This window comes from Biomphalaria glabrata, chromosome 5, assembly GCF_947242115.1.
Source record: "Biomphalaria glabrata chromosome 5, xgBioGlab47.1, whole genome shotgun sequence".
Lineage (NCBI taxonomy): Eukaryota > Metazoa > Mollusca > Gastropoda > Planorbidae > Biomphalaria > Biomphalaria glabrata.
The window spans coordinates 8,661,764-8,675,158 of NC_074715.1; the positions used below are offsets into that span (position 1 = coordinate 8,661,764).

Here is a 13,395-nt window from a genome sequence, read left to right on the forward strand (position 1 = left end):
ATGGGAGCGGGCATGGTTTCAAACAGGGACTATCGATAAATCCGAATGATAGTCCAGCGCGCAAACCGCACGTTCAAGCAGCCAAATTTATTATTGCTAGTCTAGATCTTTTAAAAATTTCATTACATGACTGATTTATGCTAGTGTTTTTCTTTAAAAGCATTTTTTTTTAATTTTAAATCCTAAATGACCGCTAAATGATACCTTGAACCCCGGTCACAACGTACGGACCACTGGAAAAAAATGCAGATAAATAAATATGTGTACTTAAGGTACCGAAATACTTGGATTCAGGATGTAGTGTAGCCGAACAACGAACAGGTTGACAATATCTTAAATCTAATACTTATGCGATAAGGAAATCTTGCATATCCTGATTTGTCAGTATATAAGAAAAAAACAAACCGGTTGTCTTTCTTGTATTTTCTTTGCTCGCTGTTAGACAATTGAAAACTGATTCTGGAAACAATAGAATGGCAAAGTTTTTAGTCTGTGTTTTCATTGTGTCGGTATCAATAGAGCTTGGGCTGACTGGTAAGTTGTTAGTACTTGTATCTCAAACTGTGTGCTTTTTTTTTTAAGTACACACATTTAAGCAGGTGTAAATAATTAATTGTATGGATTCGACTTTTGAATTACATGAGTTTCTGTGATATATGCAAGGTACTTTGGTTGGGTTACTAGGTTAGCATTATTTGTTGAGACTGATAATATTTATTTCTGCACACTTTCAAAAGTTTAAAGACAATGTCATTTTGGTTGGTGTTGGGATTATGGAAGTGTTCAGGTTGGATTATCTTTTTTTGTTAGCCTCTAAATCGTAAAAAAAATAAAGGATTATCTTAGTTAGTGTTAGTGAAAGATATATTGATAATGGTAATCAAAAAAATTATAATTTGACCACTGCAAATAATTTTACGACTTACACTTTCAAATAATGTGGAATTCAGTCTATCGTTTTCTTAATGTAAATTTTGACGATAAATTTTCATTTTTAACAATGTCTTTTTCAGTGTCCTTGTCTACCATAGATTGTCCTCTCAGGAAATGTCCATCCACGAACTGTACGCAAGGCTTTCTTGAAGATGCCAGCGGTTGTCCAACATGCGAATTTAGACCATCATGTCCACCATCGTTCTGTCATCTCATGGCATGCAACAAAGAGATTGTCACTGACCCCAACGGTTGCACTTTCTGTAGATGTTTGCCACAGCCATGCCCAGCCATTGACTGTCGGCCAGAAGTCATTTGCGAACATGGTTTCATGAAAGATCCCGATGGATGTGATACCTGCACCTGCAAACCAAACTGTCAGCCCGCAGTGTGTCCACTTCTCAAGTGTGCGTTTGGACTTGCGACTGACGCCAACGGTTGCAGTATCTGCAAATGTAAATATTGCCCACCACCAGCGGACTGCATATGCCTGTATGGGACCAATTGGCATTACACTGATGGCTGCAGAGTGTGTACCTGCCAGCCTCGTATCACTGAAACGCCTCATATATGAGAAAAAATCAAAACACTTTATTACCACGAACAGATGTACATCGTCTGAATAAAGAATAAAAATCGTTGCATTGCGTTTATCATTTATATATAAATACATGTTATCGTGGTGGCTGAGTGGTTAATGGCTTGGCTTCCGAACCTGGGGTCCTGGGTTCGAATCTCGGCGAAGAATGGGATTTTGAATTTCGGGAATCTTTGTGACCCTTATGAGTCTAACCAGCTCTAATGGGTACTTGGCTTTAGCTGTGGATAGTAAAGTTGGTTGTCCGTTGAGCTGGCCACATGCCACCCTGCTGGCCAAATAAACAGATGACCTTAACTCCATGTAACATGTATGTTCACCAACAATTTCATGGCAGTAAATTTTCTCCACTCTCTCTATGCAATTTATTCTGTCCGAGTTGATTGTACAGCCAAAAGAAGCTGATAATCTTTCTTTGTTAATTTAATGTTATTATTATAGGAAGTACATTCAATCATGGGAATAAAGTTTGGAATGATCTTAATTTTTGTTTAAATTTTAGTAAATGTAATTATCCCCAAATCCATTCATCATAAAATGTCCTAGTTTTTTGTAAGACTGACAAAAAGATTCATTAGATTTATTTCTACATCCTATGTGGATCAAAGTAGTGGTGCAGTAATGAGTATCGCCAATACTTTCAGTGATTTACTTTGGAACTAAGGAGTGCAGCCACCGAGATTTCAAAGGGGAAACAATCTAATTATATGACTAGCTCATAAATCTTGATAAATTAATACATTTCGACATAAAATCTTATTACACATGTGCACAAAAGGAAATGATCTCTGAGACAAAAAGACGTGATTAATCATGAGCTACCTATGAAAACCCCCCACCCCTCCCCCAGAAAGACACAAAAGCTTAAAATCTTTCTGTCTAAAATTTAACAGCTAATATAACGCACAAAGGGGAGAGAATCGTGAAAAAAAAAGATATACTTAAGCTTTCATGAGTTACCTGTGAGTCCCGAATGTTTTTCTTTATCTTACATATAGAATACTGTTTAGTATAACACACACACACAGATATCTCATTTTCTTTTTTTTTGTTTTAACATTGCATTCTTCCCTAGTGGTCTGTGTACTCCTATATGGTTTAGAAAAGTGGACACTGAACACTGAGTCAGTGGCGTAGCTATGACTTTGCCATCATTCGGAGGCACGGAGGGCTTGACCTCTTTGGGGGCCCCTTTTATTTTGCGTAATATTTTACATTTAGTGTAAAAAATACTCATTTGTGAGCCCCCCCCCCTCAAGTGAGGGCCCTGGTGATTTTCAAATTCTCCCCCTCCCATCCCTCCACCCTACCTACGCCTCTGCACTGAGGCTGAAAGAAGAATCCAAGCCTAAAATTAGCATAGCCTATATAAATCGTGAACAAAGGCAATACGAAAAGAAATAAACAAACTGGAATTAACATGTACTATTTATTGAAGTTATTTTTTTTTTAAAGAAATTCTACAGGTGAGACAACCAGAAAATACATTAGAATAGTTTGTATATAAAGTCCTAATAGTTTATTAACTTCTACAGCTATTCGTGAGGTACAAGAGATGGCACATTAAGTAATAATCAGTGAAACACAAAATGACATATGATGATATCAATGTGTTGACATTTATTTTTCTCATTCACTCAGTTTGACTTGTATATAAGCTTTATTTCAGCTCTGGGAAAGAAGCGTACAAGTTTAGACCTATGCTAGTGTCAGTCTTACAGTAACTTGGCTTATAGCCTATGTACTAGTAAGCCATAACCACGTGACTTAAAATTTTGCTCAAAAAGAGAGGAGATATCTAAAGGTAAGAACTCGAGAGAGTATTGTCATTGTTGAGCTGACTACTAAATTTCTTGATACCATTTGAACAGCCATTGCACTGTTGCATTCTGGATTTACTTCTATGTTAAAAAAAAATTACAATAAGTACTTTCCCTAAAATTCTCAACTTTGTTAATATCTAAAGTATTAAAATAAGTAACTAGCTCATTAAAATAATTAATCATAATTGCCTATACGTATATGTAGGCTATAAAAATCTGTACTTATGTTCCTGCAATTAAACGTATTCTTATACGGCTATAGATAAAGTCAAAGTATAGATCTAGATGTTGTAGTACATTTTGTGAAATACCGGTGCCCACTACTAATGTAACGTATAATGTATTATTTACGATAAATTTATTTATTGAAAAATTGATTTTCGAAACTTACATAGATTAAAGCTATACTTATTGGTTATGGACTGAAGCTTATATTACATCAATATAATCTGATACGATAAATAGTCTTCCCAATTTCTCATTCTTGGATTGGTCTGAATAAGAATATTGGTTCAATTCAGATTCAGCCTCTAGCTCAGTATAACTTTTCTTAGAACTTTGGTCGTCTTCAAGTTCTTTAGCGTTGTCATGGTTTTCTACTTTGGCGTAGTCGTTTTTCGGAGCTGTTTCCCCACTGAGGTGATCGTACTGCTTGTCTGGGATGTCCTTGTCCTGCTCTGAGGGGGACTTGGCGTACTCTCTCTCATACGGCTTCGGTGGCTCTATCGTGTCGTAATGGTCAGATTCGTCTGGGTCATCGTAAGGATCGTTGTCTGGTTGTTTCGTGACCTTTGACTTCCTCGCGGGTTGATTGTGTTTTATTCGTTTTCTCCTGTAGAGGAATACGACCGCGATGACAATTAGAAGCAGGACGACACATGATGCGATGCCTACACCGACCCATCCTCCAGCCGGTACATCGGATTCTGTGATGTTCAGAGCTACAAAAAAGTGAAAAAAAAAACCTTATGTATTGACACAGATAACCAATAATAATGTACGGACTTTCTAATCTTTTCGTTTGTGGTTAGAGACTGAATAAGTTAAGCGTTCGGACCCCACCACGGTCTTCTAACAGACCCAGCTTCCAAACGGTACATTGTGATGTGGCTGTGATGTTCAGAGCGTTCAAAGGTGTGAATGAAAAACAAAGTTCATGTATTAAGTGACACAGACACAGCAGTAATAATGTGAGACTCGGAAACTAGAATCTAACAGGAAGAGTGTACGTATCGTACATTTTTGTGGTTATTAAGCAAAACATATTTGATTTGTAAAAAATATGATGGCATTCTTGGTTTGAGCAGCGAGTAAAAGATTGTTAAATCTTTTAAAGCCTAGATGTTAGAGGATCGATGTGAATATTTAACCAAGAAGCGACAAGAAAATTAGTTTGTTGTAAAGCTAGCTACAATATTGCTAATATTTTAAGTAGAGAAATGAAGCTTTTTCTGACGCACAAAACTAAACAACTTCAAATATCAAATTGATTAATGTATTAGATACCTTTTCGTTCACGTGACCCGTGACATATGGGTCGGAAATTAAAATGGCCCTCTGGACAAATTAGGTTGGGCATCACTGGCCTATAATACTTTCATAGAGTTGGGCAACTTTTTTTTAGGGTCTCAAGTTTGCTTTAGGGCTACTATACATACGTCACGGTTCCATTTAGTACCCAGGAACATTAATGCCAAGTATTATCAAGATTTGTCAAACGATTTTGATTTCTATTCGTAACATACATACAAGCATACATACACACATTTTGGCATAAATACGCCTTACTTTCTAATTTATAGTATAGTTTCTTGTCATGGAAAAAGACAGGGCGAGAATGAAGTAAGTCGGTCGACAGATCAATAAACTCATTGATAAGAGAAAAGGAAAGGGGGGTGATCTGATACTTACGTAGTGTACAGTTTGGAGGAAGATAACCGTCTGGACATCCAGTGTTGCAGGTTCCAGTGAATATATCACAAGCGTTAGGGTGGCAGCTGTTGCTACAACTTGGCGCACAGGTCGGAACTCCATTATTACAAGCTGAAAAATATTCGCATAATTTATGAACTACATGTCTATGTTAGCTTCTTGATTATTGAAATATATATAAATTTGAAAAAAAAAAAAAAAAAAAAAAAAAAACCAGTCCATTTAAAAATAAAATGAAATTTCCTTAAAATTTTCTTAGAACTTACATGAAAGATCAATATGGAAAGTTATTTTTCATATTTACAAGTATAAAAAGAATTATTAGAATTACAATCTTATCATAAGCTAATATTACAACTAATTTTAAAAACAATATTTAATTAAGCTTAATTAAAATTATGAGCTAATTTAACTAACACAACACTTTTTTTTCAAAAGAAAACCAATTTTTGTTTGGAAATATTTTATTACGGTGATAAAAAACATCACAAAAAAAAAACAGAATTTGATATATATATATATATATATATATATATATATATATATATATATATATATATATATATATATATATATATATATATATATATATATAACATCATACACCAGTTTAAGGAAAAGTATTTGACAATGTCTTTAAATTCTAACCTCTAAAAAGTATTGTAAAATTCATTATATGTAAAAAGAATATGCGAATTTTAAAATTGTACAACTTAAGCAATGAATATAAATTGTAAGAAAAAACAACAAAAAATAAAAACCCATTTCAAATGCATTCACATGAAACATTGAACATTTCAAAACGTAAATTTCTGAGCTGAAAAAAAATTTAATGTTAGATAAACAAGCAAAATTTTAGAATTGCAGGACTAGAATGAAAAGATCGAAATAAATCTGTCAGAAAAAAAAAGGTTTACAAAGTGAGTTTGTGTTATCACACAAACTCAGAGGCGGCTCCAGTCGAATTATTAAATGGTCCAGGCATATTCAACATTTGATCGTTTAAAGTAATAGAATTTCAAAAAATCTTTCTTTTTATTTTTCACTAAAAAGCAAACAAGATCATCAATAATTAAACTCTTCTCTTTTGGAATAAGGATTTGAAATAGAGCTCACTGAAAGCAGAGCTGCGTTAACTGATCACCGACGATTATACAAATGGATTAAAAAAAAAAACAGCAAGCCTCCACTGAACCACCGATCAAAGGGAAAGAATAACTAAACACTAAGAGTTCCTGTGGTCACATGATGTACCATAAGAAGTTTCAGCTGCAACTTAGAGTTAATAAACAGATGCAAAAGTAGAGCTTAGCTATACATTTAGAAAGACAAAATAAAGGCGAGTCTCGAGCAAAGAATAAAATAAGGATATTTGTTACGACAACAGCTCTGCCGAGCACAACACACATCAACCAGGTTCAACATTTTAGGCTCTGACACCGCGTTTAAGCTTCAATGCATCATACGTCTCTATATTGTAACCGAGAGAGAGAGAGAGAGAGCGAGAGAGAGAAGAAAGAGATAGAAAAAAGATAGAGAGAGCGAAAGAAAAAGAGTCAGAGAGAGAGAAAGAAAGAGACAGAAATAGAGAGAGAGGAAGAATAAGGGAAAAACAGAACAAAATCAAAAGATAAATAGAAAGAGTCAAAAAGAGAGAGAAGCAGAGAGAGAGAGAGAGAGAGAGAGAGAGAAAAGTTAAAAGTTTTGTTTAGGTGAAATTAAAGTTCGCATTAGCCTTGACCCAGATGATGTTGTTGAAACGAGCGCAATAGCGAATGGTCTGGTCATGTGACTGCGGTAAATATAGGACCAATTAATATAACCCAGTGTTTCCCAAACTATGTTCCGGGGAACCCTAGTGTTCCGCGAGGCCTGAATAGGTGTTCCACGAATGACTGGAATAATGAACAAAGCAAGGAAAGCGTTGATCTAAACACTCAATGTGACAAGTGTTTCGTTAAGGGAAGCGTATGGGAAACACTCAAGTAACCGATCGACAACATTTAACATGAGTGTTCTGTATCAGTAAGAACTTATAGTTGACACTAACACCTGTCTTTCGTAGAGATGCCACCTGTAAAAAACAAAACAAAACAAAATGTTTTTTTTATAATAATATTTGATATTTAGTCAAATATTTATTCTAAGAACGTTTGGATACACGTCACAAACACACACAGACAAAATCACGTTTTTTATCTCCCCTTACCTCCCTTATAACATAGCGTAACAAAACTCCCCCCCCCCCCAATTGTAAGAAAATTTGAATTTTACAAATACGTATTTCTTAATGATATATTATATCAAATTACATTTTTCATAATGGTATATATAGAAATGTCTGGAAAAGTTTTCAAATACTATCGTCGCTTCGATGACGTTTTAAGTTGTTGATGTTTTTCTCCTATTGGGTACATATACATAGGGAGGCGGCGAACAGCTGTCGAAAAAACCCGTGGTGTTAAAAAAAAAAAAAAAAAGCGCGAGGTATTTTTTCCATTAATGTTGTTATTTGAAAACTCATGTGTGATGACTTTCAGATTGCTATTGAACCACAAACATTTTATCAAAGTAAGAAACTCGTATAGCTCTAGTTAATACCGACCTAGAGCACTTAATACCCTACTAACTTTCTATCTCACTACCCGCATAAACAGGCTTAACCGTTCATCAACTGTCGTTCTGCAGTCCTGACCTCACGTTATCCCCGCTAGGCTGACCCATTCAACCATTGGGCAGGTACGGGACAGGGGCGTAAAGTTAAGAGTGACACTGATGCTCAACGTCAAACACGCCCACACCGAAATTCGTTCACAACACTGTGGTAAGTGAAGTCGGAACCGCGAAAGTCAAGAGGCCACCGTTTTCTATTAACAAATATAATGTAGGCTAAAAGGCGCTGTAATAAAGTAACAAACATAAACAAGATTGTTATAATGGCAATGTGATCCAAAAAAAAAAGTTGAATTATTTCATGTGAATATTTTTTGTTATGTAACAATCTTCAGATCTCCTCCCCAACATCCACATTGAAACTAATGGAGATAAATGTATATACCCCCCCTCCCACTGAATTAGTTACGTAATATCTGAACGTTTCTTTTTTTCACACTTTCCATCTTTCTCGTCTTCATCGTTCATCAAACTCTATTTTGTAAATAGTTTTTATGTAGCGCAACTGTCATGCTTAGGGTTCAATCTTTGGAGCAGTTTTGTGAGGGGCTATGCTTTGCTCGAGTTTGGGTGTCGAGACACGAGCCTCCCTTGCTTCGTAGCCAATTCAAGCGTACTTAGCCTCTCGGTCACACACACACACACACACACACACACACACACATATATATGTATATATATATATATATATATATATATATATAAGACTAGTCTTCGAGTCCGAAGATTAGTGAGGAATACAGTATTTCCCGTGGATGCGCAGTCCCAGCTGTGACCTATATATTTTGCCACATTCATATATATATATATATCTTTGATATACTGTATAACAATTTAATAATCTATTGAACTAGTTATCTATTATTTGATCTACCGGTACCCATAATTTCTATGACATCTCAAATATCCGAATGATAACGTTTCTTTCATTTCTTCAGCTTTTTAAAACCATAAATATATGAAATAAAAGCATTAATACTTACCTTTAATTTATTGTATGAAACAATTGTGTACAGTTTCACTAACATAATACGTACCATACTCACACACTCTATATAATATGTATATAACGTCACTATTTATTAATTCGAAACTTATAATGTCTAGATATTAAAAAATACGAGGTCCTGTTTCTCAAGTCACTGTACATCTGGAGAATGTGTAACAAGGAAGTAAAACACAGTTTTATATATCTACAGCGGGCCTGGACATACAAAGACTCGTATTTGAATAGCACACAGGTGGAAAGGCTTTATGAAAACACCTTTTTTTGGCCAATTAAATTAAAATGCAAGAATTTCCAACATTGGCTTTTTTAAACCAGGTCCTGTATCTTTTAGAACTTACATACATTTATAAATAGATAAGATCAATAGATATATAGATAAGACAAGAAGAAAGACAGACAGGAAGACACGACAGAAAGACAAGACAGAAAGATAGACAGAAAGATGGACAAAAAGATACATAGATAGACAGAAAGATAGATAGACAGAAAGATAGATAGAAAGAGATAGATAGATAGATAGATAGATAGATAGATAGATAGATAGATAGATAGATAGATAGATAGATAGATAGATAGATAGATAGATAGATAGATAGATAGATAGATAGATAAGTAAACAGATAAACATACTGACAGGACAGAAAAGACAGACAGGCAGATAGATAGATAGATAGATAGATAGATAGATAGATAGATAGATAGATAGATAGATAGATAGATAGATAGATAGATAGATAGATAGATAGACAGATAGATAGATAGATAAGTAAACAGATAAACATACTGACAGGACAGAAAAGACAGACAGGCAGATAGATAGATAGATAGATAGATAGATAGATAGATAGATAGATAGATAGATAGATAGATAGATAGAATGCTTTACTTGTAAAAAAAAATGGGTTCCGGTACTCAGTGATTAGGTGCTGGTACTCAATGATAAGTTACCTAACTTTTTAGTAATATATTAAGAATAAACGTTAAAATACAAGATATATTTTTTCCCCACATTGAAAAAGGTGCCGGTACGCCGTACCGGTGCTTACCGTCACAAAAAAAGCCCTGTATAGATAGATAGATAGATAGATAGATAGATAAACTATTCTAGTATATCTAATACGATTAGATTAGGAAGTTTCCAATGCCCTGTTGTTTAAATATATGGTCTGTATACGCCCATTGGAAAGAGGCTTTCAAATATTATTGCCAGCAAGTGAAAAGCTATTCTTGATTTTACTTTTTCAATGTATTCTCACTTCCACTCATTCGCCCTAACTTCATTTCATATTCAACTTTACCTAATGACGTCATACGGTACTCGTAGGCGGAGAGCTGTTTGTATTTCAACATAGACTTCAGAGTATTTAAATTATATTAGTCCGTTCTGTTTCTATATATTATGTATGTATTTTTATATTTGTTCAGTGCTGAAATTACAAAAGCGGGGGCCAAGAATTGTGTAAAGGTACTTGCTTTTGTAAAATCTCTATATTAAATCCATTCTAGTTCTGTAAGGCGAAAAACAAGAGTGTATCAATTTCATCTCATTTCTAATCTATTTCTAATCTATTTCTAATCTATTCGTCCTATAGAAGTAAAGAGGGGCGCGGTGGTTGAGCTGTAAAGCGCTTGGCTTCCGTACCGGGGTACCGTATTGTGTTCGAATCCTGGTGAAGACTGGTATTTTTATATTCGGGATCTGCGGCAGCCTCTGGCTCCACCCAGCTCTAATGGGTACCTGACATTAGTTTGGGAAAAGTAAAGGCGGTTGGTCGTTGTGCTGACCACATGACACCCTCGTTAACCGTAGGCCACAGAAACCCTATAGACCACAATGTCTGAAAGGGTAACTTTACTTATATAGAATTAAATAAAAATACAAATAATGTGTTGAAAACGCTATTAATGGTAAGACCTTGGGCTCCGGTACTGTTTGAACTGCAATAAAACCAGTCCTGCCATGATCTAATCTATTTATCTATCTATCTATCTATCTAACCATCTATCTATCTATCTATCTATCTATCTATCTATCTATCTATCTATCTATCTATCTATCTATCTATCTATCTATCTATCTATCTATCTATCTATCTATCTCTATGTATCTATCTATCTATCTATCTATCTATCTATATCTATCTATCTATCTATCTATCTATCTATCTATCTATCTATCTTTCTATCTATCTATTTCTATCTATTAATGTACAAGTCAATAAATCATTCCATCAAAAAATTATCAATATTCACTACAACTTTGGATTGTCATCTAATATTTCATATTGATCAAGGTGATTAATTCATATTTCGTGGCTTTATACTGTATTGTTTATAAAGTATGTTACTATTGAGGAAAATCAAGAAGTGGCTGTTACCTTAAATAAAAAGTCGTCTCTAAAACCCAATTAAAACGGGTGCTAGTCTCCCCTTTTTTCAGCCCTGAACCGTGAGTGACATACTGACATGTAAGGAGAAATTACGTTTACCAACTAAAAGACAGGTAGGTAAACTAAACTAGACTGACGACCTGGTCGATAATACAGTAAGGGAAAGCTAGCACCGTAACTACAAAGTGCGTCTGTTGCTTCACAAAAATGGAATACATTACTATGGCTCTTTAGTGTAAATCAAAGTTCAGATGAGCCTTTTTTTTTTTTAATAAATAAAAATAATGATTAAAGGGAGATAATTTTATAAAAAAAATCTTTTTTAAATAGCCGCATTCACATTTGTCCCCAGTTTAATCTAGTACAAACGAACACTTGAACACACAATATTATAATTCAGTTTATTTGCTTTATAGATGGTTTTGAGCTTAAACCCTCGTTTATGGGGGTTATAAAAAATATCTCTTCAATAAAAACTAAAGCAAACTACTACTATTCACATTGATCCCCAAGCTGGCAAGCGAGATGTGTCTACTGTGTTTCCATGTATAATAGAAACGACGTCAGAGAAAAAATTAAGGGACGGGATGAAATCAAGATTAATTACGTATATAAATTTAATGTCAGACTAAGACTAAGACTGCTTTATTGATCCCTATGGAAATTTGTTGTAATTACAAGGACCATTTTCTCATATAGAGACAACACAACAGAAACATACACATAAATAGAACAGACACAACATAAAGAGTTCATTCATCGACTACACATAGGCATTTTGGACCTTTTCATGTTTCCTGATCAACGGCTGGGGTTGATAAAATGTGACCTTGTAAGGTACGAACTAGTTTTTGTATCGCTCTGTTCTTGTCTTGATTGACAGAGGTCGCCCACTTCTGTGTATGTCTGTGTATTTGTGCAAACGAAAAGAATCGTTTCACCTCTGTCATGCGCCGCTGGAATAAGCTGCAATTATCATGCGCCCCTAGGATGTAAGTAATTAAAATCAATTTGTTTGGTGACGTTAGGTCTAGGGGTTTATAACGACACCGTAGACCAGCGCTTATTACAGGTTGGGAACACACAACACCCAGATAGCGTACAAGAAAGAAATCGATTAATTTCGTTTGAAAGATGAAACTATTTAATGTTATAAAACAGTGATGCCCAAAATACGGCCCGCGGGCCAGATGCGGCCCGCGATGTGGTTCCATCCGGCCCGCCAAAGTATATAAAATCCGCTACCCCCCACCCCTTCAAAGAAAAGGTTTAAAAATGTCTCTTTACCTACGTTAGGGCCATCAATTTTACTCCGATTAATTGGTACAATGACCAACATTTGTGCGTTTATGAGACTCTTAATGTAGAATTTATAAAAAAAAAATTACTTTTTTGGAAGAACATGATAATAAGCCAATATTTTTGAGTTGTAAATAAAGTCTGCCTTTTTTTAAAATGCAAATACAAAACAAATTTTACGCCATTTGAATAAAAAGATTGTTAAACTACGTCTAGAGATTGGAAGATTAATATTAATATTTATCAAAAAGAGTCAAGAATATGAGTCGTTGGTAAGGCTAGCTACACTGTTGCTAAAATTTTTATTAGAGAAATGAAGCTGTTTTCAGACGCATGAAAAAAAAAAACTAATATCCCATTAATGAATGTAAATGCTAGATCCACGGGTTTCTAATCAAATAGTTTCAGGTCAATTTCATTTCATTTTTGTATCTCTCCTTTATGTGGCCCGCGACACCAGTGTCGGAAATTAAAATGGCCCGCAGGTCGATTTATGTTGGGCATCACTGTTATAAAAGATAAAATTGGAAGTGATAACAATGGCGGGGGAATAATGAAAAAAACCTAAAGTAATCTATCTACGAACAAAGATAAATGAAATAATCAATTAATCCTTTTGACTGCTGATGGTACAGATATGAGTGCCCCTATTGTTTATAAACTTAGCTCTATTAATCCTGTATTCAGTTGAAGTCGTCTCAGAAGCGTATCCCTCTGCCTGTATGCTGTGAACTGCTC

The 13,395-nt window shown here is 34.8% G+C and overlaps 2 protein-coding genes across 3 annotated transcripts; one reads left to right on the forward strand and one right to left on the reverse strand.

The window, feature by feature from the left end:
• The first annotated feature begins 381 nt into the window (after positions 1 to 381).
• LOC106069098 (antistasin-like) lies at positions 382 to 1,574 on the forward strand. Its single transcript, XM_013228681.2, has 2 exons — positions 382 to 534; positions 1,014 to 1,574. Exons 1-2 carry the CDS (start codon positions 474 to 476, stop codon positions 1,505 to 1,507), a joined length of 555 nt encoding a protein of 184 aa, XP_013084135.2. The 5' UTR covers positions 382 to 473; the 3' UTR covers positions 1,508 to 1,574.
• A 1,372-nt stretch (positions 1,575 to 2,946) lies between these two features.
• Positions 2,947 to 9,288, reverse strand: LOC106061527 (uncharacterized). Of its 2 annotated transcripts, XM_056030657.1 has the most exons (4): positions 8,943 to 9,126; positions 7,339 to 7,360; positions 5,266 to 5,397; positions 2,947 to 4,295 (listed from the first exon to the last, which is right to left on the reverse strand). In XM_056030657.1, exons 1-4 carry the CDS (start codon positions 8,997 to 8,999, stop codon positions 3,784 to 3,786), a joined length of 723 nt encoding a protein of 240 aa, XP_055886632.1. In that variant the 5' UTR covers positions 9,000 to 9,126; the 3' UTR covers positions 2,947 to 3,783. The 2 variants fall into 2 exon arrangements, 1 of the variants encoding a protein (XP_055886632.1); XR_008778129.1 differs by lacking the exon at positions 7,339 to 7,360 and having other exon boundaries at positions 8,997 to 9,288.
• Between the last annotated feature and the right edge of the window lie 4,107 nt (positions 9,289 to 13,395).

Bases quoted from the DNA above. Each gene is read 5' to 3' on its own strand.
- LOC106069098 (XM_013228681.2), top strand. From the start codon at position 474: ATGGCAAAGTTTTTAGTCTGTGTTTTCATTGTGTCGGTATCAATAGAG. The intron at 535-1,013 runs GTAAGTTGTTAG...TGTCTTTTTCAG, and splicing joins AATAGAGCTTGGGCTGACTG to TGTCCTTGTCTACCATAGAT.
- LOC106061527 (XM_056030657.1), bottom strand. From the start codon at position 8,999: ATGGTACGTATTATGTTAGTGAAACTGTACACAATTGTTTCATACAAT. The intron at 5,398-7,338 runs GTGTTAGTGTCA...AATATTTTTCAG, and splicing joins GGCATCTCTACGAAAGACAG to CTTGTAATAATGGAGTTCCG. The intron at 4,296-5,265 runs GTAAGTATCAGA...ACTTTTTTGTAG, and splicing joins TCCTCCAAACTGTACACTAC to CTCTGAACATCACAGAATCC.